A 25,564-nucleotide genomic window follows, 5' to 3' on the forward strand; every position below is an offset into this window, starting at 1 on the left:
AAACCCTATATTTTAATTTGTCACTGGTGGTGTTCAAGCCCATTACATCCTGCAATGGGAAAGAAGAAGAAATGCATACAAAATGGATTGCACCGTTTGAAAATTTAAAATGTCAACTGTCAAATTTTCCAGTGTTCAATTTGGTCACGATGGAATAGGGTTACAGTTCAGCAGGCAATGTCTGATGGGATATATTCATCATTATTGGGTAATTGCAAAGAGCTCCTGTGTGTTTGCAGGGAAAGTGAGAGATGAAAGAGAGAGGGATTGAGAGGGAGGATAAGGATGGAGAGTGTGCAAGAGGGATGGAGAAGGAGGAAAATAAAGAGGTACGGTCTGAAAACCATTACGGGGGGATTCGCTCTGGTGAAATTATTCACGAACCTGTGAAAATGTGACATTAGAAGAGTTGTGCTGTATTATTAAAGCACCACAGTGGCAGAGTGCTAAACATGGGTTCAGATGCACCCTGACTGTGTCGTCATAGCAATAGATGAGTTGGGGTGGGAGAGGACTGACACGACTTTGTTTCTGATGCAAAAAGGCCAGAAGGAAATTCATATTTTGAGTCATTCGCTGACTTTGCCGTGGAATGCTTTTATGCACCCTTGACTTCCTTTCTGCCGTGTGAGTGAAAAGCTTTTTTTGCATACAGAGAGTGCAGTTTAACTATTCTCAAGCCATTTCCTCAATTGGGTGATATTAAAGTAATGACTTAAAGCATTTTACTGAATGCACACATGCTTACTTAGTGTAAGTGAAAGTATGTTTTAGCTATATATTTCTATGAAATATAATACAGGAGGTGAGAGGTTGTGATTTCAGCAATGGTATCAGTTTTTGTGGGCAAGTAAAAGAGGGGATAAGTCATTTCCTGAGAGGTTTTCAGGTTGCTGGAGGCAAGTTTGGCCCACAAGTTGAAGAATATCCATCCAATGCTGTAATCAGGTTTTAAGCAGATAAGCAACAGGGTAACGAGAGTGACAGCTCTCGTGGTTAGTATGTCCACCACTTTGGTTAACAGTGAAGCCACAGCTCCCCCTTAACAAAAGAACTGAGTTGTTAAGTGTCCCGCTGTGGCTCATGAGGTAGAGCTGGTCATATACTAACCAGTCGTTCAGTCAGCAGCTCCCTCAGTGCCACTGAGCAAGATATTGAACCCACAAATAATGTGTGAATAGGTCAATGTGGCTTGTGTGGTTTGCAGCAAAAAGCACTCTGAGCAGTCATTACATTAGAATTAGATTTAGAAGAGTGCTCTGTAAGAACCAGTCCATCTACCTTTATTGTAAAATGTATATTTTGGGTGTCAGCATCTGTGAGAAGGGCACAAGATGTTTGTTACTGGTACCTTTCTGGTTTGTCTTTGTTGTCACTCGATCATCATTTACTAGGCTTTTGTTGGGACTAAAGAGTCCTTGTGCAGAGCAGAAAATATACAACATTTGCAAAAGTGAAACCTTGAAAACACTGATTAACACCTGGTGATGATTTATCATTTGCTTTGCTTTAAATGCATCCATATTTAGTGCAGCTTGGGGCTGCTGTGGTTAGCAGTGTCATCTCACAGCGAGAAGGTCCTGGCTTTGGATCCACCAGCTGGCTGGGGCGTTTCTGGGTGAAGTTTGCACTCTCTCCCCATGTCTGGATACTCCAGCTTCCTCCTACAATCCAAAGACATGCATGTTAGGTGAAATGGTGAGCCCAAGTTGTATCCTCTCCCTGTGATACCTCTGCAGGAGATTCGCGACCTGTCCTTGGTGTACCTTTCCTCTTGCCCTATGACATCTGAGATAGGCTCCTTCCCAAATGCATCTTTAAATTGGATAAGTGGAAGAAAATGGATGGGTGGATGGATGTGTCAGTATTTATAAACAATGACAAGTGCAAGGCCTTCTGCTACACTAGAAAATTTGCCTGTTTTCCCAAGTGGTTAAGTCATCAGATGATTTCCAGTGGGCTCTCAGACTGGATGTTGCAATACCTAACTCTTTATTGAGCAACACTCAGGGGTAAATAGTCTGTTTTTGGTTTATGGGGAGACAGCTATGATCTCAGCTATTACCAAAGAAGTAAGCGGTTATTGCCAGGAATTACCAATCGCTAACCAAATATCTTCTTCTTCTTAATCGAGCTGTGAGTCGCCAAAAGTTATCTTCAGAGCGTTGTTCTGAGAATAATATTTTGAATAATAGACAACAACTAAACTTGTTTTGGACATTTTTTCAGTTTGGTGTCCACTGGAAAACAATAATGTATCAACAGAATCACTTTTCATACTTCAGTGAACAAAGTGTAATTGGAAACCACAGATTTACAGATGATGTTGCCACTACAATGCTAAAACAAATCCCAAAGCAAGCCATTAACAGGTAATATGCAATTAGTTTCCATGTGAACGTTCAGCTCCAGTGGGAGTGATTAGTCTAACAAAAGATGTTCTATGGAGAAACAAAGCATGTGACCCGTCTGTGGCAAGAGACGAGAGAGGATGGAGTGGAGCAGGTGTACTCACACAGGAGGGAGCTCCACATAGGTGGGCAGGCATTTGACACCCGTCTAACCACACGAGGCTTTAGGGGTTGACAGCCGGTGCTGCAAGCTGCATGAAAAGTCACCGTTTCACACAGTGAAGATGGACTGCAGGTGATGCAGCTGCTATTTTTAACCCAAGGCCTCCCTCCAGGACTGAGAGCTCAGTTTGAATTGTTTCCCCTGCCCTTTCCTTCTCTCTGCTTGCAGAAGTCTCTTCCATGAACGTTTAGTATTATTTTCCAAACCTCCTCCATAGAAAACATTTAATAGCACAAAAGTAAAGGAAATGATTGCGCTTCAGAGTGATTTATTTATTTTAAAGTCTTTTAGAGGGACTGAATCACTTTTGTTTGAATGGCAAATGATCGGACGTTGTTTTAATTTTTCTTCAACATCCAGTAAAGTGAAGGACACTTTGTTTCATCCTTTGAAACTTCTGTCACATAACTGCACAATAAACCTCTGGGTGTTTTCTCAAAGCATGTTTCATAAGGTCGAAAATGTGAAATCACATTTTAAAAACTGAGACTGTAACAAAACAAATGCTTCCCTCTCTGCTGCACCGTGTAAACTCTACTAGCTGACAGCATCTCTGTCTCCATTTCTCTGTTTTGTTTCCTGAAGAAGTGCCTGAAGCCCAGCCGAGCTGGTTGGTTCAGATTTATGTCGCAACCAACAGGGGATACATGTACCTTTTCTGGCAGTGCCACCAGGCTTTTGCCGTTGTGCCTTTGATTGTTATGACGCTGCAAAAAAAAGAAGAAGAAGAAGCTCCCAGCTCGTCGTAATGAATGTTTCACAGAGTGTGTGAAATTTTTGCTTAACAAGTCAGCCGGCCCAGTTTCTGCTCTGCTGTATGCTGCGGCAGCAGTATACACTGAGCGATGGGTGTCAGTGACAGCAAAGTATGTGCGTTCCCTGCTTGTTTTTTTTTTAATCGATCAAGTGAAGTGACTCAGTAATCCCTCATACTCTGAGGTCTAATATGCAAATAGGCCTGGATTTAAAGTGAAAATGCAATACAATATTTTACTTTACATGCTCGATGTTTTTGACAAGGAAGAAAAAAATAGCTTGAAAATGAGAGTGAAATGAAAAAAAATATATATAAATGAGCTCTTGGTTTCCCTGTGACTATAAAAGTGTCTTTTATGCCAAAAAAATCTGACAGTTTGGACTTTAAAGGGGTGCTATTATGTTCATTTTCAGCTCTGTATTTTATTCTGGGGCTCTACTGGTGAAACCTTTCATGATTCACAGCTCAAAAATAAGTGCGATTTTCATTTTTTACTGGCCATTTATGCAGACTCTCAGTACATTTTCTGGCTGAAACAGCCTCAGCTTCTGTCCCTTTAAGCCTATGTGCACTTAAAGTTCGCTTCTGCTATCTCAGACGAAGTTAGCAGTTCCCTACTCAATCCTGAAATTCCCACCAACTTGTTTTGGAAATTTCAGAAAAATAAGGACATTCGCGATAATGTCAGCTTGGAAAAAAACAGTTTGACAAAGCTCTATAGATGTCATTTGTTCAGAGACTGCAGTTGCCATTTAATTTGTAATTTTCATGTAAGTATGACCCCGAGACAAACTGGCGACTGGGATAGGCTCCAGCCGGCCAAACATTAAAGAAGTATTTTGTCATTTTGTAAATGGGTTTATTTTCTTTTTTTGCTTAGGGTTAAATAAAACTATCTATGCCACTCATCTGTGAGCTGAAGGGCCAGGTGATGGCTAGTTCACCAGGGGAAAGTGCAGGGAGCATAAAATAATCCACCAACAAGCATATCTTAATACAAATTCACATTTATTAAATTACCTGAAGAAAACAACTATTTGTGGTCTGTTTGCATTGAAAATATATTCTGACGTATTTCTTAGCACATCTCACCAAAAACTACTCCTTTTGATACATCCAGTGGAGCCGTGGCAGGAAAATCACTGCGATAAAGCATAAGGATCACACAGCGACACACAAAGAGGATGAGACACGTACGCTCACTCAGAGCCTGAACTGAGAAGTTGCAAGGGCAGCCCCTAATACACACAGCAGCTTGCATGCATGCATCTTTTACCCTCCTGCACATCAGGTGTCCGTGTAAAGCCAGAGCTCATGCAGAGCACAGACGTACAGCCCTTGCACGCAAACACGTACTGTATGTGCACACTGACTCAGCTGCACCCTGAGCAAAACTGTGTGTGGGGCTTCTTCGCCTTGTCAACAGGATGAGAAGCTGGGAGATAGAAGCTGGGGCATTAGTCTCTTTGGGGCTGGCTCTGGGATTTCCTGCAGAGGACAAAGTAGGAAAATACAATATCATATAAATAGATTCTCTGCGCTCAAAATACTGATATGGCTTCAAAGGGGAGGGCTGCAGGGGGGAGGGGGGGCAGATGAGATTTGCATTGAAATTTCTGCCTACTGTGTGTGTTTTCTTTCATCCATGTAGATCTTTGCCTCACTTAAGTGTTATTGTATTTTTCTTTTACCTCCCACTGGGCAACAATAGCATTAACAAAGCTTCTTGATGCAGCATAATTTGTTGATAGAGGGTTCTTTGTATTTGATTCCTGGGTCTGTCAATAGCACCCTTTTCAAATTCAAATTCAAATTCAAATTCAAATTTTATTTGTCACGTACACAGTCATACACAGTACGATATGTAGTGAAATGCTTGGACAACTGCTCGTGACCTAAAGAAAACAAAAAAGGAAAAGGCTATAAGATGTGACTGTAATTTTATCATTTTAAGCTGGCTGTGAAGGTGGGTTTCCATCGGTGGCTTTATGTATTCTGAGCATTTGCTCAACAGGCCGGTTCACTGGAAGGCTGAAATTCATTGTCACCCCAACTGTGTTGCATGCAGGGTGGAAAGGAGCCAGCCAGTCAGCCCACCATGCAAACTACAGCTGGAAGAGTGCCTGTCTGCTGAGCAGGTGCCCACCCCAGAGCTCATCCAGGGCTACGTCAAGAAGGTAGGTCTGTTTTACAAATGCCAAGCTGAATGTCTTGTTAGGTTGTGCCCAGCTGGAAAGAGGATAGCAAGAGATAGGGAGGGATGATTGCAGAGAAATTGCGGTGGCTTTTACTCCAAGCAGATGAATGTAGTTGGTGGTTTCTCTAGACGTCATTATTTCTGCCACCAAACCTTAAATTGCTTTATTCAGCATGTCACCTTGTCTGAAGAGCCAGAGAACACAACACTTAAATGCCTACAGCTCTGCCAGCAAGCAATCATGTTGTAATCTTTTAATAACACCTTGTCACCGAATGTTTGGAGCAAAGTTGCCAATGAAGAGGAGTGACAAAGTTTGACATAATTGCAACCTTACACCTTGATAAAACGCGGACAGTAGCAAGATGGAAATATTCCACAAATTAATAGCAACATTACAACTTTCATTCTGTTTCATTCTTTCATTCAGTCATATCTGCAGTGTTGAATTGTTATTGGTAAAATACAGTAGAGCCAAATGGATATTGGATACCGATGTTTGGTGATTTAAATGTGAGATAAATGGGCTGATATTTTGTTTTTGATAAGGGGAGTTTCACACAAACAGATTTCCCTGATGTTTGCTATGTGTTGCTCTTTTTTAGCAGCCAGTAGGTGCTCTTTCTATACTCTCAACATCATGTCCACATTCTGCAATCCTGTCTGTTTTTCTTTCGCGAAAAAAATCACATTTCTGCTCTGATGTTCAACAATTTTTGCCATGAGTATGATGGCAAATTATCTACAAAGAAAACTAGTTGTTCTGCAAATGGTGACTAAATAGTACAAGATCCACAGTCTTTGCAAAATATTATAGTTTAGGATTATTAACTAAAAGCTGTGACACATAGAGAGAGCACCAGACCTACAGTAAGTAATTCCGTCTAGTATGAGCATTAGTCAGATTAAAGAATGGTAAAAAAAATCTACCTAAACCCAAGATAATTATTTTATAAAAGAGGGATCTGATCAAAGGTTACCCGAGCATCTCCAGCCTCGACCCACATAATTAGATCCAATCCAAAATGAGATTAGCTGACCCAAATACTGACAGACCACCAACAATTAGCAAATAATGAGCAGCAATAGAGTCATTTTACCTGCACCTCCATCTCACCTCAGAAGAACAGATTCTTCTCCTGCTTGCTAATTTTGTTTTACATTGTTTGGTATAAAATACAGAGTAGCTGGACCGATTCAGTGTTAAACAGCTGATGTATTAAAATAGTAACAGCGTAATCGGCAGCTGTCTTAATTAGTTGGATAATTGCACCACATAACCATAATTGTAAGATTTGTTTGTTTGTTTTTTAGTTTGTTTTTTAAATTAATGTCAAAGTTTAAAATCATTGTTACATTGTTGTTAGAGTTGTATTAAGCTCACTTCCTATATAAAACAATTTTTCACCACTTCAAGCAAAAACACACTATTAAGACCAACAAGGCGATGAAGGAGAAGACACATGCAGTAAATGTAAGCAAATAATTGAACAGAGCACCACTGGTGCACTTGCTAGCTGCACTTTGTTCATTTTTGTTCAAAATGAATGGTGAATGGACTTTATTGATGGGGTTACAGGGTGGAAAAGCAGGGAGTTTAAGCAGCTGGTTTAAAAGCTTAACCCAACATACAATGTCCCTGGTGGAGAATATTTTTCAGCTTTATTATGTGACAATAGTGTGCAGCTTCTGATTAGTTACAAGGTTCTCTTAGTCTAGTTTCTGTTAAACTAAAATGTTCATGAGTTATTTTATACTTAAAATGACTTCAAATACATTTGTGCTTATGTTTGACTTACGCTGTGTCACTGTTGCACTCTAAAGCTGCTGCTGCCACCTTGTTTCAATAGTTTCACACTTCAAACTTGAAAGAGCGTCATTTCCACTGAGTTCAGTGGAAAATAAGGATGGAAAATACTCTTTATTTACTTACACTTAGAAAAGCTGCTGTCAGTAAGCATCAATGAAATGAAATTGTTATCAGAAATATCATTGAAATATTCTGGTAGAATTTTATGTGACACCTGGCGTAAGCACCTGCTGTCTCATAAATTATTTTCTTACAGTAATAAAGGAGCAAACCCAAATTATTAGAACCAGAGTTGTACATAAAAAGTTATTTTTATTCATTTATTTATTTAGTGAACGTGATGGTTTTTTTTAATGAGAACTTGGTATCAAACTGTGGTCTCATTCTTTGAATCTTAGTCAAAATCCACTCTATTTACAGTTGTCTTTTGCTCTCCACTTATTCTCTGATTGGTTCTGTAGCTGCTAGCTTGTCCACGAGCTAGTTGCAAACAAGCTAGCACTTCAGTGGGTTTTGGTGTTTATGATTTGTGGTATTGATAATCCTCTGCTGGTCCTCATGTTGAGATATGAAGCAGAATAAATGTATTCTGTATTTTAAAGTTATCGTATAACTTTAAAATACAGAATATTGCCCCCGTGTCTCAGTGAAGCTGCACATATCTATCTGTGATAAAAGCCGTGTTTCCCTCATGGTTCACGTCTAATGTTAATTAGCAAACCAAGCAGCTTGCATAGATGTATTTCCCATAGAGAAGATGAAAGCACCAAACAGGAGCCAGAGATTCGAAATCACTGATTTAATAATGAATTGGCTGTGTATCATATGTCACTGTTGTGAATACATTGCTGCTGAAAGCCTGCTTGAAATGGCACTTCAGATGATATATACGACACACCCTCCTCTTTTGCAGGCTGGAAATGCTGCGTCATCATGATTCAACTCTCCTGCCTAATCTATATATTACCAGCCCCGATGCCGGCCTTTTGAGCCCCGCTTCTGAACCTTTCTCTGCATTTTGCCCTTCGATTAGTCATGCAACTGCAGTCCTGTAGGACCTCATTACTGTTGGTTATCATTTTAATCTACTGAGCGGCTACACGCCTGCTGAAGTAGGAGCAGGAGGCCATGCTACAAATCTATTAAAAGGAGAGTGGACATGGATGAGTGGTAGAGAAAGGAGCAAAGAGGGCAGTTTTCTTGAGATACTCTCTTGGATTCTATTGCTGCCTCCATTTTCCTTTCTTCAACTTTCATATTCAGTCCTTTTTCTTCCGTTCTGTCTCAGTCTCTGTCATTATCCCTTTAGCCTCTGTCATTTCTACCCTCACTCTGTCTGCGCTCTCTATCTCTCTCTCCAGGGTTTTCATCTTGACCTTCAGACACCTCCTCCTGGTGCCACTTTAATAACTTACGGGGGAAATAGAAAATGTGGTCTCAAGTCAAAATTGAAATGGGATTTTCACTACAGGCTGTTGATATTCTGGTGGCAGTATCAGGGAAGCTACTTCCTGAATATTTTTTCATCAAGTTTGTGCTCAGCATCATTTCTGCTAATGAAGAGAAATGATGTGATTTCGACCTCAAATCCTCATTTTCTTGACCTGAGCTGGCTCCATCTGGGCCAGAGTGACTTGTGTGTTCATTTAAAATGAGAAGTTCAGAGGAATGCTGATTTTTAATTTTATTCTCCATTTACTCTTTTATCCCCAGCAGTATATGCAGGACACGACTCCTGAATTAGCAATTGTTCTCATTTTCAGAAATAACATTAACCCTTCTTTGATGTGGCCAAACAAGCAGTCTTGTAGTTGCAGTAACTCTCAAACCACTTCTTCTTTTTATCTAAAAAAAATCAAACTACTCTCATTAGTAGACAGTGATATTCCAATAAGTTCAGTTTTCTTATGAAATGCCTTGAAACTGAGTAAAACAAAGACATTTACACACAGGCATTAAGGTGCAGTTTTTAGGTTTAAGCTGTCAAACTGCTTTCTCTGTGTTTAAGTAAATGTAAAGTCTAATTACAAAGTAACTATTCATAATTATGCTCAATAACTGTTAGACGTTAAAGCTCATTTGTTTTCTAAACAAAGAAAAACTAACACTTGAAGACTGGACAGTTTTTGACAGAAACACATTTTCACCATTATTAACATATAAACATACAGTAACGGTCAAAAGTTGGGAGACATTTTAAGGGGTTTTCATCACATTTTGCATTGTAGATCATTGCTGAAGATACAAATAGGTTTGTGGAAGCTGCAGAAAGGTGTCAAAATAGATTCTCCGAAGAAACCATTAATGACTTTGAACACTTTCGGCTCACCTGGAGTTTTTTCAAAAGTTTTAAAAGAGTTTCCAAACTTTTTCCACTCTTTAGTTCATCTCATGCCAGAACAGTTGAAGCTGCGCTGAAGTTGGGTAACTGTCGAGGTCAGAACATCTGATGAAGCAGCCCATCACTGTCCTTCTCAGTTAAACATCTCTTACAGAGCCTTAAGGTGCATTTAGGTCTTCCTCAGTAGTGGCTCCTTTGAAGCAGCTGAGCCTTAAAGGCCCGATTCACACAGACTCCTCCCAGCAGCTGGTGCTGATGATGAGTTCCTCCTGCGTGAACTTATGAAGCATTGACTCTAATTTGAGACATTGTTAATTGGCAATTTGTGATGCTGGTAACTCGCTGGACTGACCTTCATGTCATAAGCTAATGATGCACTGTTGTTTCTCTACTCATCCAAGTTCTTTCCATTATTGCTGGATTGCTGCTGTAGTCGACATAACTTCAATACAGCACAGCTGATGATCTCAAACACATTAAGAAAGCAAGAATAATGTTAGTTTATTTATTAAAATCATTCCACGTTATTATTAAGCTGCTCAAAACATTGAAAATAGTGTACAAAGCTGTCACCATGTATTGTGAATTCTTTTTTGTTTACATTTTCTTGCCAGTGAACACTTTCATTTCTGCTGTGTAGGAAAGAAAAGAAACTTACTAGTACAATATGTTAATGTGTGTGTGTGTGTGTGTGTGTGTGTGTGTGTGCGTGTGTGTGTGTATTCATATGTTTGTGGGGACCAAAAATTGGAAGTTTACTATACTTGTGGGGACCGGGCATTTTTGAAACTCAGAATGTAGTTTTAGTGTCCAGGTTAACAATGTGTTTCCCACGTTAGGAAAATAATGGTAATTCAGTATTCCGGTTGGTTGGCTGGTGTATCATTTGTTTGGCTCTAGTGAAACAGTGTTAGACCTACCCCCTAATGAACTGAGTAATTCTCTAGTAATAATGTGAGGTTGACTGTTTTTTTGTTTGTTTGTTTAAGTATTTCAAATGATGAGATGTAACCTGTGATCTTCTGACTTTGCATCTGTTTACATTGTCAGGGTTTTTTTTTTATTGTGTCAGAATGTGCAGCACAGGACACTGAAGGCATTCAAACAAAAATGAAGCATTTATTCAAACTGTAAACAGAATGATAAACTAACAAAATACCCCAAACCCACAAGAGATCATAGAGCACACAGAGAAACATGAAAGCACAGCAATATAGGGGCAAGTCGATACACAGAGGACTTAATAGACAAGAGACAGGTGAGCGAAATAAGACTCAGGTGCAGACAATCAAAACAATCAGGAGGAAATAAAATGTAAGACAAACAAAAGCGATGACACAAGGAAACACAAAAACTGAAATTAATGATGAGAACAATCACAATAGAGCAAGGAACCAAGGACTCGCGGTACACTTGGAACAATAGTGAAACCAAACAGGAGCCAAAAGCTAAAAAAAAAAAAAATCCCCGAGATCAAATCAGTATTTATGATATGTTGTCTTACTGTAGGGTCTTTACCTCACAATATAAATTAGCCCTGAGGTGACTGCTGTTGTGATTTGGTGCTAACCCCAGCAACACTGTATACACCTTAAAAGTGGTGGTATGGCTTTGTACAGATTAACATTTGTGTTCAAAGCACTTGTGTTGTTAGAAAAAGACAACGATTGTATATACATATGAGGAGCAGAAATGAAGAGCAGCTGGACTACAACACAAAGGAGGGAAAAAGACAAATAATTGATATAAGGATGCAATGCAAGCAAATGTTTGCAGTTTTGATTTTCTAGTGAATGGAAACTACTCTTTTTTCACTCTTTTTGACATTATTTGTGCATGCATTGCTTTGGCTCTGCTGTTGTTGTGTGAACGCACTGTTTGTGACTCTCATTTTGTCATTTATCTTTGTGGTTATCTGCAGTCTTAACAAAAGTCCCGATGCTGGTGGTCTATTGTCAAGATGTCTCTTGAGAAAGAAATCTAATCTGAATGGTTCTACATTGTCAAGCAAGGGGTTTAATGAAATGATGATGATAACAATAATAATGGCACCAAAAATAAATTCAATCATTACAGCCTGCTGTTTGAATCTACTGTTCTATCAACTGCACCAACATTATACAGTCAGAGCCATTCATTTCTCTCTTTGACTGCCTGCATTACCATTAAATGAGATACACCAGTTGCTCCCTTTTATCTCAGCAATTCCATTTCAACATATTGGTATGGGGAATATGATGTGGAAGCACACAGAGAGCATTCAGCTGATATTAAACAATATGGCTGGAAACAATGTGACTGTTTTCCAATTTAATTTCATAGTGAATAACCTGCAATTTGATTTTTATTTTCTTCCCTCAATGTTACTCGAGATAGAGATGGGTGCCGCCTTGGCTTGGAGAGGGGGTTGGTTGGTGGACCAGGGCAGAAATGGAGAATGGCATCATTAACATTCCCTGACAGTTAACGTTTCAATCTCGCTCTGTAGCAGAACCCCAATATTGACGTAAAAGGCCAGACAACAACAAGACAGAGAAAACAATAGAGCGCTGAATCTGGGATGTGGCCCAGGTCTGAGTACAGGGTTGTGGCTGTTCCAATCTAATCAAAACTGTGATTGGAGACGCTGCCGGAAAGGAATAAAGAGAAGTGAAGGGAAAACTAAAATTTAACAGATGCAAACAACTCCATGAAGCCGTGGAAAGAAAAAAACTATTAATTCAAGTTATCTGATTTCAAACCAACTCCTGAAGTTTAGTTTCAGCTCTCTTGGGAAAGATTTGTTTGGGGGTCTCCTTGTTCTTAATCTGGATCCTGATCACTGGATACTGTTCAAGACATTTCAAGGGCTAAAACAACTATTTTTGCCACTAATTAGTCTGCAGATAACTTAATTGATCAGCTGACTCATGTTGTAGCTTCCAAAATGTCAATAAAATTAGAAGTGGACATCTTCATCTTGCATGTTAAACATTAGAATAATTAGCCTGCTGACTTAGCCTCTGGCAGCAATGGTCATTTTTCAAGGTTTCATTTCGAGTCATGACTAAAAATAAAAGTCTGATAAAATTCGATCTTCCTCAGAAGAGTTGTCTTCAGCTGATGATTATAAGATCTCATTTTGGCAGCTACCAATAGTAGATAAACAGTTTCTGTGATGAGATGTAACCAAAAATTATGTCCTGTGATCACAAATACAGAGATAACTTCAGATTTGGTACCACCAGGGTTCCAGAACCTCAAAAAGATAATGTTTTATTATGTAAAGTAAAGTAAGTATAAAGTGTGCGTGTTAGTCCCCATAGGGAAATAGTTCCTCTGCATTTAACCCATTCACCCAGTGAAGCAGTGGGCAGCCACCAGTGCAGCGCCCGGGGAGCAGTGTGTAGGGACGGTACCTTGCTCAGGGGTACCTCAGGGTAGCCGTTCAGTGGAGTCGAACCCCCGACCTTCCGATCATGGGGCCACCACTCTACCTACTGAGCTATCCCTGCCTAATGATTACATGTTGTTGCCTTAATAATACTGATATAAATCAGCATCTGATTTATTTTCTGTCAAATCACTGATTGTTTTTACTTGAATTTAACCAAAAATAAGGCACTGTAAATCATTTGTTGTCATCATTCTGGCTTTTAATATTTTTTCTTCATTGTCCTTGCTCCCAACAGCAGATACAGGATGCCGCTGACCAAGGGGTGATGTTTGTAGGATTTGTCCAGGAACCATACGGAGCCCCGTGTACCAGGATCAGAGAACCCGACACCCCCTCTCTGTCTCTGCACTCCAGCCCCTGCTCTGTGCTTGACTCCCTGGGAAGCTGTAGCCCCTCAAACCCCTCAAGCCCCACCAATCATGCAGAACCTCAAGCTGGAGCTGACGTGGTGGAGAAGGAAGGGAATGACGAAGCCTCTGGCAAGGCTGGAGAAGAAGAACCAAGTGGGAAGAAGAATCAAAGTGAGAACACTGGGAATGAATCAGGGCCAGGGGTGGAGGAGGTCTCACCTGCAGCATCTCCTGTGTCAGAACAAAGTGAGGCACTGACAGAGGAGGATTCAGCATCTCATAATAATAACAAAGACAGCAGCACGGACACAAAGGAGAGGCCAAGATACCGGCTCCGGAGAGGTGACGGTAAGTGTTCTCCATGGTTACCGTCATGCGCTGAAGCTAAGAGGGAAAAGATGTGTTAAGGAAAAATCATGTAAATGAGGACTTCAGAGCTGTGAAAAATAAATGAATCTGGGGAAAGAGTGCAGAAATGTGATGATAAGACCTGAAACCTTTTTTTTATTTTTCCACAGAGATGCAAAGATGTCTGTTTTTTTCAAGTAGTGAATTGGTTCTGACAAACTGGCGATATATATCACTACATGATGAGAACACTTTGGGAAAGCAGGGACACATGAGTACCACTTTATGGAAGTAGCATCACTGCACTCAATCATCAAGGAGAACACAAAAGACCTATTGATTAGAACCAGTTCTAAAGGTTCTCCTCCATCAGGAGGTCAACATGTTATCTTCAAGCCCGACAGCACTGACACAACTCAGATTAACAGACTACAGAGGCGACTGGCTCACAAAAATGTTACCGGCAAATCAGTAGCCCTATTTTAAACAAAATATATCTGTAATAACAACTTTATATCCAAAAATCACACATAAAGTTTCAAGAGTTTTCTTGAGTAATGAGGATACAACTATCTTTTCTAAAAAGAGGTGATAGGCATTTTTAAAAATGTAATACTCACAAAGTCCTGGCATATAAAACAAAAAGCTTCAGCACAGCTGCACATCATTTTAGTCAGTTGAATAAATAAACAGTTTTGTTGTGTGAATAGACCCCTTTAACTAAATAGGACTAATTGGTCCACTGGGGGAACAATAATTAAAGGTCAAAATTTCAAAACTTCACAAAGCTTTCACACTTGACAAGACTCTTAAGTCCAAATGACACGAGACCCACCACACAGCTATCCCTACAAATTACACAGAAAAGCCTAATGAGGGAATGATAATTAAGATAATTAAAGGTCAAAACTTCAAACTGTGAAACGCCGTAGCTGCTACTATGTTGATATAACCCGGGCTACTTCACTATGACTCATTTCATATTGCAAATGCTGGATGAATGATATTGAAGCGTTTATCACTTCCCAGTAATTGGCTAAAAACACGTACTTTGCGGGTTCGTGTTTATTCCTGTTCACATCTAATTTCTGGCCCTATATACTTGGGAATTTACTAGAGTAGCTGTGCATGATTAACATTTCAAAATAATCTACATTATTGTTGTCCTCAATTCAAATTCTCTAGTTTTTTGTTTTAAGCATTTAGCTAGACAAGTGATTAAAAAACATTCTTATTGACAATTGAAGACACTCAAAATGTAAAGTCACTTGAGTAAATGGCTCATCCTCTCTCTGAAACAAGCCATTTAAGTTCCCTTACCCCTCTCTTTAAGCCAGCCTTCCTCTGGACAGCTGCTGCTTTCAAACACATTTGAGACTCAATTGCATCTTTGATCTTGTTTAATATGAGCATCCACCACTGTAACAGTATGTAAATGACAGAAAACACATGAAAGCATACTAGGTCTCCTTTAATCAAACTATAATTGATAACCAGCTCTGCCACATTAGTTACGGGCTAAATCCTGCTGTCACTGGGACCGACTAAACCGAAGCTTCTTTTGTCACACAGTTTCTAGTCTTAGGCTATTATCTGTCTACATGTCTGTATGGCTTCACGTTTTGATTTTATCTACCTTTTGGCTGTTTAACTGAAGAATAGCATTGTGTCGTACATCCCTCCTGAAACACTTGGCAACTGCGGAGGTGTCATTTCTTGTGATTGCCTCAATGTTACACAACAGTGTGCTGCCTTGGGATGCAATCCTCTCTATCTGTTACACAAAAAGGAGTCATCTTGTTTACGAATTCACACTCATGCTTAACCGATGAAGTGGAGTTCTGAAGTTCTGGGAGGTGCACATTTCATGGCTCGACTGATGTCTTTCCAGAAAGTGAGCAAAGCACAGCTACACCTATGAGCTCCCCCTTTCCTGTATGTTGAAATCAGCACAGACATTTATAGTTTCGGCTTTATTTGAGCATTTCAGATTAACAGATGGAGACACCCACCGCTATCACCCCCTACAGTCTCTCATCCCTCCACAGAACCTATTTGTGATATGTGTCGGCGCAATGTGCAAACTGTGCATTAGACACACGTCCCAGTGGGAGTGTTAATGCATATACTGCATTTCAGTATGCACAGTATGCAGCATGTTTAGGTTCAAAGCACCTAATAAGAGGTGTTGAATAATAAATGCACTCATTGATATGGAAGATTTTGCTTTTGTCTGCATGTATTTTTATCTATATGTGTTTGCGGTAACACACACTTGGCATCGCAGCAAACCACAGCCCACTGGTCCATCTGGGCCTCCATGTAGTGCATTTTGCAGTGAGATAATCCCCCACTGCCTCGTCCTCTACCTCCCTCAGCTTCACAGCTCTCTCTCTATCCCCACCTCCATCGCCCTGAATCTCTGCGGCAACGCCAGCAGCGCCGGCGTAGCAGCCAGCCGGGGTGTTAGGGGAGCCTGCCAAGCTCCCTTGTCGCTCTTTACTAATGCCCAGTCTGCTGAGGAGGCCCAAGAGTCTCTGCTTGTGCTGGCTTGTCCATGCTAATCCTCAGATCTCGGGGTGAACGCTGTGCAAGTGTTGGCAGTGAAGATGGCAAACGTCTGTGGATTATGATTGAAAGAGGAACACCCTCCCTCAGACCAAAGCTCTGGATAGAAACTGAGCCTGTAAGTTTGAAGACTGAAATGGTTTAGTGGAAGAGCAAATGGAAAGCGTATCATGATGGCAACAGCTGAATGACAACTGTGGCTTCTGAAAGTAACTTTTGAATTCAACAGTTATTTTTTTAAGTTATCTTTTCCTGCACTAATTAATCCTGGTCAATAAAGTACGATATGGTTATGTATGTGCATTTGAAAGCACTTAACGCAATCTGCAAGTAGATGCAGGTCTGCTGGGGTCTGAGTGATATAAATTTAGATGTTATAGAGGGTGAACAAAAAGCTCAGTGCTAACATCTGTGTACTCTCCAGTTTCCCTCATCTATAAAAGCAAAACTCCCAGGGCAACAAATGTGCATTAGTCCTTCAAGCAGACATCAAACTGATTAGAAATTGTAGCTGTCCATATTCACATCAACACTGGAGTATAATTGCAGCCTTATTTACATTGATGGGTAAAGAAGGTTTTGTTTTGTTTACATACTTTAAAATTCAATGGTGACAAAAGGTGAATGTTAAGTATTTATTGTTCTTCAGTATTTAAGGAAAATGACTTTTTACAACCTTAGCTCAAAGTCAATCTCGATGTCCTTCCCCCACTGACTTTTCTGGTTGTAAAAAAGACAATACCTATAAATACTGTAAAACTGACAGTGATTGTGTTTTAGATAAAATAGGAGAGCAACACATGGATGCCATTTTTTTAACCGAAATTTACCCTGATCGGTGGAATCTGCTGTCAGCTGTTTAAATGCCTGAGATATCTTAAGTTAAATAAAACTACAAATGTGTACATGAAATTCTAATTCTGACACATACAAGTCTGAAATCTTCATAATGCGTACAGAAGGAGTCTTTCAGCTGCTCGGTTTTCATCACTGAGATCAGCATTATCTCTGCTCTGATGGGATCAGTGTCCAGCTTTTCAGATTTAATGATGACATGCGGAGTTGGAAAGCTGCGCTGCTAAGATCACGCCAGTGCCGCTGCCACCGACCTCGTTATTTGAACAGTAGAGCTGCCATGAGATGAGCCTTTGAAGCAGCATGCTTTCAAACTCCCAACCACATTCATGCGCTTGTTTTCTTCTTAGCTGGCCCCGTCAGCTGCAACAAAAACAGTCGAGTTAGCTGCACAAACTTTATTCTGAAAGGCCTAGTTGTTGCCTGTTGATGTAATGCGTTCATGTGATTAGGTTCAAAGGACTTAGTCATGCTCTCTGTATCTGTGTGTTTCAGAGATCGTTTATTAGGGGATTAATTACATTTTTACTGCCCAGCAGCAGAAAAAAGTGACACAGGATGTATCTGAAACATTAAGAAAAATTATGGACTAGGTGCATTTATTTGCCCATAAGGTGACTTTTCTGGCTTGAAAGTCTTGTTCTCGGCCTGAATCCAAAAAGCAAATGATAGTCCTGCTATTGTTTTTTATTGTGTGTCATTTACAGGCCACTGAGCACAAGTGCTCGGTCCTGCTGGCTTCAGGAGGAACTTGGCAGGAGATGTGTTTTAGAGATTGATGTTGGTTAGTTTCTTGAAAGATTGCTTAACCTTGTGTTCTTCCTTCAGAAAGTAACTGCTCCCATGCAGTTTACACAAGGAGGATTACAGAGTGTGTGTGTGTGTGTGTGTGTGTGTGTGCGTGTAGTGTATTATTTTCCTTGTCGTGTAACTGGTATGTCAATGTAACTACCACAAAAGCAAGTAAATGATTATAGAATAGAATAGAATAGAATAGAATAATCCTTTAATTGTCCCACAAGGGGAAATTTGGGTGTAACAGCAGCAAGAAAGACACATATACAAACAAACAGTACACAAGACACAGAACAGAAACATACACAATTTTACATATTCACATCAAGGACAATGGTTACCAAAAACAGAGTACTGTACCGTTATTAAATTAAATAAAATTAAATACAGATAAGAGGAAAGCCCTGCTTATAGTGTGAATCGGTTGATAAAATAGTGCCAAGTTACAGCGCTGATGTAAACATCTATGTTTGTTGGGAGCAGTTTTGATTGTACAGTCTGACAGCTGCAGGAAGGAAGGACCTGCGGAAACGCTCCTTCATGCATCGAGGATGCAGCAGTCTGCCACTGAAGGAGATCTGCAGTTCAGCAACATTTACATGCATGGGGTGGGAGACTCTGTCCACCAGAGATGTTATTTTGGCCAGAGTCCTTCTGTCTCCCACCACCATGCACTGGGTCCAGGGTGCATCCCAGAACAGAGCTGGCCTTCCTGATGAGTTTATCCAACCTCTTCCTCTCAGCTGCCAATAAACTGCTGCTCCAACAAACAACACTGTAAAAAATGACAGATGCCACCACAGAGTCATAGAAGGTCTTTAAAAGCGCTCCCTGGACTCCAAATGACCTCTGCCACCTCAGCAGGTAGAGTCTGCTCTGACCCTTCCTGTAAAGAGCATCAGTGTTGAGTCCACTATCTCAATGTCCACTCCCTGGATGTTCACCACGCTGACATTGAGAACAGTGTGGGTATGCGTCTCTGGAAATCCACCACCAACTCCTTGGTTTTCCAGTCAGAAATTATACGTTTCTGACTGGCATTTAAAATAAAATTTGCCTAGTGCAATCCGGCTGGTCCAAAAATCAGCCATATTCACAATCTTTATGATGCACTGTAGCAATATAACTAACTATAACTAAAAGTAAAAGCCTCATGCAACAATGATGCTTCGAATGCTTTGTCATGGGTGTAACTGCCACGTGTCTCCACATAATTGTTTCTGAAAAACTCAAGAATCCCAGATGAAAGCCTGGATTCCAGTTTGAGCTACTGTCATCCACCATGATGGACATCTGAAGTCAGTGTTCTTATGTTATATTCTGGTACATTATTCCCTGCCGTGTCCTGCTAAATAGGCAAGGCTCTTAATTCTGTGTGGTTTTTGTGTATTTCCACTGAATAGAGCACTGCTTAAAAAGACTCTTAGAGGCTCAGAAAATGAGGTCCCTACCGTTCTGCCTGAATTATGGTAGCCTTGAAGCCATAATTGTAGCATACTTAGACAGTAATAAACTATAATGCATTTAAAAAAAAACAGTTATTACACAGAAAATGACTAATACTGTGAGACAGACAGACTGGCTCTTATATTATGTCAAGCTGTTATAAATGACACATGTAACTACTTTCTACAACACTGCCATCAACAGAAATGAAGTAATCTGTGTTGAATATGGTTTTAATGTTAGTTATCTAATTATGCTGCGGTTACAAAAATTTAGAGCAGTAACCCAAAGCGATTTTAAATCACTAAGTTATATGACAGAATTTTTCATTCATTCAATTTTTCAAATCTTCATGGCCTGCCTGAAGCTCACAGAGATACAGAAAGAATTGATGGGTCAAACTACAGTGATGCACCATCTCAGGCTCGTGCACATAAACTGTAAAGCAGTTAATCCCATGCAGCCCTCCACAAAACCATTCACACTAAGAAATTGTGTTGTTTTGGCAAATCAGAGGTGTGCTGAATGGGAAGTCACTTTGTGGTCACATGTTGTCCAAGATTTCTTTGCCATATTGTCCTCGTTGTAGCACGGGTAACATGAGGGGAGGGTGTGTGAGTGCACTGCTGCTGATTTGACTTTTCTCAGGAGTGACAAATGACAAGATTTAGAGAATTTGGTGGCCAGCTGTCAGATCAGTCAGAGGAGCCAGACAAGAAATGGTTATAAATTATTCATTCTTCCTGGGTGTCTGTCGGACGGATGGACAGACAGAAGAACCAAAGCAACTGAGCCATGACTCCCCCCTACCGCCATCATCCCACCCCAAGTGCATGTGTGGCTGGGTGGGTGGCACTGCCGCACATTCTGCTCATCCATCTGGTTCACTTGGGGAATGACAGCGTGATATTTGCATTGGAAAGAAAGGGGAAAATGTTACCAGGCTAGATTTGAAATGCTTTCGGCCCGATTCGAACCCCCGCTCACATCTCATGTTCTGTGTTTTTTTCAAAGCTAAGCAGAGCAAATATTTCACTCACGCACATCACAACAAATAAGGCTCTTTACACTTTGATTTAGTATGATATGAGCAAGGAGCAGTGACATACGTACTGTGGGCAAATTTCCAAGCCTGTTTCTCTCTCCAGAGGCCCACTGCATTATGCATATTTCTGCTTGATGTAAACAACAGCTAGCTGCAGCGCTTTTAATGCATTATTCAAGGTTATACTATGAATTAACTTGGTTACAATGAAACGCTCCCTTTTAAGTTCTGCATCAGCAGAGTTACATCACTTTTGGAAAACATTAAAAAGAAGAGGAGGATAAATTGTAGCTTTAAAATGCTTTTGATTCAACTCACGTTTGTTTTTGGAGAAGCAGCATCCTTGGAAAAGATTTCCAGCGTATTTGTGAGTCCAGCTTGGGGCATCATAAATCTCTGCTTGTATTACTTTCTCATTTCTCGTCTATTTCGCACCTGTCAGGTGGAGCCTTTGTTCCAGATATGGTAATGTTTACATTTTATACCACAGTGTTTTGCATACAGATTTATTCTACACACCGGGTCGCAGGACAACACAAATCTAACACAAAACAATGCAGAAAGAAACATGCACATTTTCCTGAAAAATACTATTTTCACACAAGTTATGTATCAGATTCTTAAAATCTTCTTGACCACCACAAAATGAATGTAACTTTAACTTTTACTTTTATGTGCACTCCAGTTTTGTTGTTGCTTACGGTCATAATCTTGGCTTGCTGAAACAAAAGTAGCACCAAAAAAAGGCCTTAAAATTTTAATTGTTGACAATTCAGGGTGATGTTTATTGAAAAGTCTTTTTGATTCAATGTGACACATCAGTGCTGGCTCATTTTTTTGAGCTCAGCTTTTGTATTTTATCTTTTTAAAGACCAACGCAAACCCTCCCCTCTACTGTATTGTTTATTTAGTAATAGACAGCTTCATGTGGAGAAGTTTCATCTTTTCAGTCTCACATTTTTTCCCCAGGAAATGAAAATAAACTTGCTGAAAAACATGAAAGCACACAAATTGTTATTTGCCTTTGATGGCTGGTGACCATGAACACTGGAGCCAGCTTTTCTTGGCCAAGAAGCTTGTTGACTGTCCACGCATTGGCAGAGTTTCCTTGATAGTTGTTCTCATAGGAAATAAATGTACTTCCAATTTATTTTAACTGTTTTTTTTTAGTTTTGAAAAGTCTCAGGAAATAGAAATTTTCCAAAGTAGTCATTAAAGATTGAGAAGAAATGCTTCATTTCTACATCCTTTTATAGCTGAATACAGCAGACAGTCCTTTGCTTTACAGCAACAAAACAGGGCTGTTTCTCAGGCAGCCATTTACGCAGATATTTCGTATAACTTCTGGCAGCTGAAGAGAAGGAAAGTCCTCCTACAGACAGTGCCAAACTACATTTTGGATTGCAGCCAATGTACAGCATTGATTCAGTAATAATACAGTAAATTCTGGGGCTTCCATAAAGGCTACATCTGTATTGTCATAAACCTTTGTGAGTTAAAACCAATAAAACTGTGACTGGTTTTGTTTTATGTCTTGCCTAAACAGGGGTCGATCTGCTGGCGCTGTACAACCACCCACCGGTCCGAGAGGGCCAGGTGAAGTACTACACTGTCAAGGTGCCTCTGCGAGTTCAAAATTGTGACGAAGGGGTCAAAGGGGTGGAGGCCAACTGGTTGGATCACATGACCCAGCACTTCAACAACGGAGCCTCGCTGGTTGATGGATATTTCCACCTGGGCAACATGAATGGTAAGCAGGCTTGACTCGCTGTTCCTGCAGCATATACATGTTTTCTAAGAAAAATTATTTTTGGAGAAAATATTCAGTGTGGGTTTTATTTTTGTTCCACACACTGTGATTTTGGGTAAACGCCACATACACACAAGCAGAATGATAGGTTTGAAATGTAAAAACACTTGAATAATGCATTCATATTCCCTTAAATATCAAAAGAGTCTTTATCGTTGCTTGGCTTCTTGGCTTCAGCAGAATAATTCTTCCACTGGCATGCTCAAAGCTATTACAGTTATTAAATATAAAAAAGTTTCCCAAATTACCCCTTTTCCTTTCACTGTATTGCCAGTAAAAATGTGAATGTCAGGCAGAAGCTCAGTTCACTTCAACCTCTATAAAATGAAAAGACTGTGACAGGTAATGATGCACCTTGCCCTGTATGGCATTAATTATGCATTAGCTAACATTTATTTTCTTCCAGAAAGCAATGAAATTATATTTGATTAACACTAGTAAATTGCTCTTGTACTTTTTCTCCTTCTGTGTCAAGAAGTGGTGCAATCCTGTAGGATGGAAACTTCACATAGACGCTATGTGACAACTGCAGAAGAAATCACTATTGTGTTTGAAATTCTGACCCCAATTAAGGATTATTATTATTTTTTATAAACGTTTGATAAAAGATCACTGGCTATACTCATAATGAGTTCACAGACAATTCTGAAGTCTTTTTGCACAGCTTTTACCTATTTTATGCCATTTTTCTGTCCTCTCTATGACACAAGCAACACAACTGTCTTTGCCAGTCTTATTATTCCAGTCACCTTCCACCAAGTTAGCTCAGTGTACTGCACAATGATATACTGTATTGTGAAAAGTATATGAGTGAATGGTACGACAATACAAAGAACTATTGACTTATGACGCAAACAATTTGGATTATCAGAAAAAAAAAGTTGTGCTCTTAATCACATTAGAAATTATATCTTAAGGCAACCAGTAAGATAACCAGTAGGGAAAACTGTGCATTCCCCAACCATTCCTCAAGTGGTTGCTGGAGGTTGCTGGCTGGTTGCTAGGTGAAATTGGTTGAAAAGAGGGTGTTGCTCTAAAAGCCCCCCACATGGTTGGTTTGCCCTAGGTTGCTTTGGTTGCTAGCAGACTGCTGCAGATGCTAGCAGCTGTTCTCCATAGCCCATAACTACTACTCAACAAGTAGTTGGCAAGAGTTTTTGCAGAAAAATTGACTTGAATAATGAGTTAAATTAATTACAGTTGAGATTATCTATAAAACACAGGGAAACGGTAGCTGGGTGAAACACTAGCAAACACACTAGGATGTTGAGCTTGATTATACGTGTTTAACATTGGCATTGTAAGCATTCTACATGATTTTGTAGAATCTGTTTTTAAGTGACCAGAGTTTTGGTAACAGATCCTTCGCCCAAAGACTAAATCAGAAAACTAGCTGAAATTATGCTTATTTTCCTCGTTCTATCATAATATTAGAAAAAATCTCAACGTTTAAACTCTGCATCACATTGTAGCACACATTGAACTCTTTGAAATACTTTTTCTACACATGAATGAAGATGAGATACATCGTATGGCTAACATTAGCTGCTGGTCAGCACTGTGAAATGCTAGAGGCCTTGAAGTAAATTAAGACACTGCATCACTGCAGTTCCATCAGTGTGATATCTCTGACATAATCTTCATACATTTGGAAGATGTTTTCCTCTTCCATCAGACCCCAGCGGCTCTGTGCTTTACTCTGACACTGGAGAAAAAAGCCAGCCAGAGTAAATAAGAGTCATAATTCATTAATCTGGGAAAGTGAACGCCTCAGTAACTCTGAAACACAGATAATTAACCTGATAACAAATTAGTGCCTCCTTGCATATTTTATGTCCTGAGAATGGAGTAATGAAGTGTATTATTATGATTCAATGTTTTCTGCCTGTTAGGGTCCTCTAACATATTTTGCGTTTTTCTCGTGCTGCTAAGATATGCATCTCTTGAACAGTGAATTTACTCGTTAGGATAGAAAGCATATCAGCTGCGCGCTCTACCTTCACTGCCTCACAGCTTATGCTCAACCACTTTGGAAAACAGACAACTTTATAGAGGTGAATGCTGTACTTTTTGGATTTTGGTCTCTTGAGAGCAGCTGGCAGTATGACATCAAAGCAGCACCCGTTTGTTGTTAGCAGCTAATTACATCAAACAGCCGTGCAGCTTAGGGCTTTAGAATTGGTATCCATTCCTGCCGTCTCCATATTTAGCAACTTCTTTGAAAAGAGTTTCTGAATTCAGAACGAGACAGTCTACGTGTTGCAGGGGACCATCTCAACCTCATTAACAACGTGTAAATGTTTGACAGCAATACAATAAAGGAGACGGACTGACAGATATGTGGTTGGATGGGAGGATATAGTGACAGTGACAGCCTTATTTACAGCCTCGAGACAGAGCGGCTAGGTTGTCATGTGTGTCTAATGAGTATAATTATTCTATTTTTTTAAGACTGACCTTTTGCCCTGTTTTTTTTTTTCACTTTAATTTTGTTGTGCCGCTTTGAATTCTACATCTTTTATTACTTTAATAATACTGAGCTGGCTTAGTTTGTATTAGCTTCATTATAAAATGTCTCACTGAATCAGGGAACGACATCCAGGGTTGAAATATGGAATCAAGTTTTTTATTTCATTTTTCATTTTTTTACTTAACCTTTATTTGTACAGTTGATCTCTCTTGTAAATGAGACACTGAGTCTCATTAAGAGCTGTTCCCACATGGGTCTCTAATGGTCATTTGAGGCTGCATCTATTGCAAGGGATCCCCAATAGACTCACATGTTAATATACTCACCTTTACAGCAGAAATGAAGCGCAAGGTGCACAAAGTCAGGCATTGGTTGCTGCACAGGTGGTGGAGGAGGCCATGCATAAGTAAAACTGCAGCCCTCTTGGTCAGGTCGCTCTTGAAAAAGCGATTTTCAGTCTCAATGAGACTTCTACCTGGATATATAAATTATATATATGGAGGGAGATCATTTGAGTGACAAGTGGATGTTTTCATAACTTGTTCAGGGTTCATTTATTCTGAAATATACTCAAAGCAGTTGATGAGTTTTTCTTGTACACACATTTTATTTTAAGTCAGTATTTTTTTTAACTCTAAATTCACATCACATATCAGAGTAACCAAGCTAAGAAGAGCTAGTAGTAGCTGACAACTCCCTAGCTCTGCTTTAGGCTTAAAAAATGTCCAGTGGCAGTGTCGAGCTAGTTGTGGGCATATTGTA

General features: G+C 39.9%; 1 protein-coding gene across 1 annotated transcript in view; it reads left to right on the plus strand.

Moving 5' to 3' along the window:
- The window catches only part of rftn1b (raftlin, lipid raft linker 1b), a 125,050-nt gene that overhangs the window by 62,085 nt on the left and 37,401 nt on the right, over nucleotides 1–25,564 (plus strand). The window contains exons 5-7 of the mRNA XM_004568534.6: nucleotides 5,400–5,508; nucleotides 13,351–13,813; nucleotides 22,069–22,272. Of these exons, the coding sequence (XP_004568591.3) occupies nucleotides 5,400–5,508; nucleotides 13,351–13,813; nucleotides 22,069–22,272 (776 nt within the window). The remainder of the gene's footprint in view (nucleotides 1–5,399; nucleotides 5,509–13,350; nucleotides 13,814–22,068; nucleotides 22,273–25,564) is intronic.

This window comes from Maylandia zebra, linkage group LG11 (genome assembly GCF_041146795.1).
Source record: "Maylandia zebra isolate NMK-2024a linkage group LG11, Mzebra_GT3a, whole genome shotgun sequence".
Classification (NCBI taxonomy): domain Eukaryota; kingdom Metazoa; phylum Chordata; class Actinopteri; order Cichliformes; family Cichlidae; genus Maylandia; species Maylandia zebra.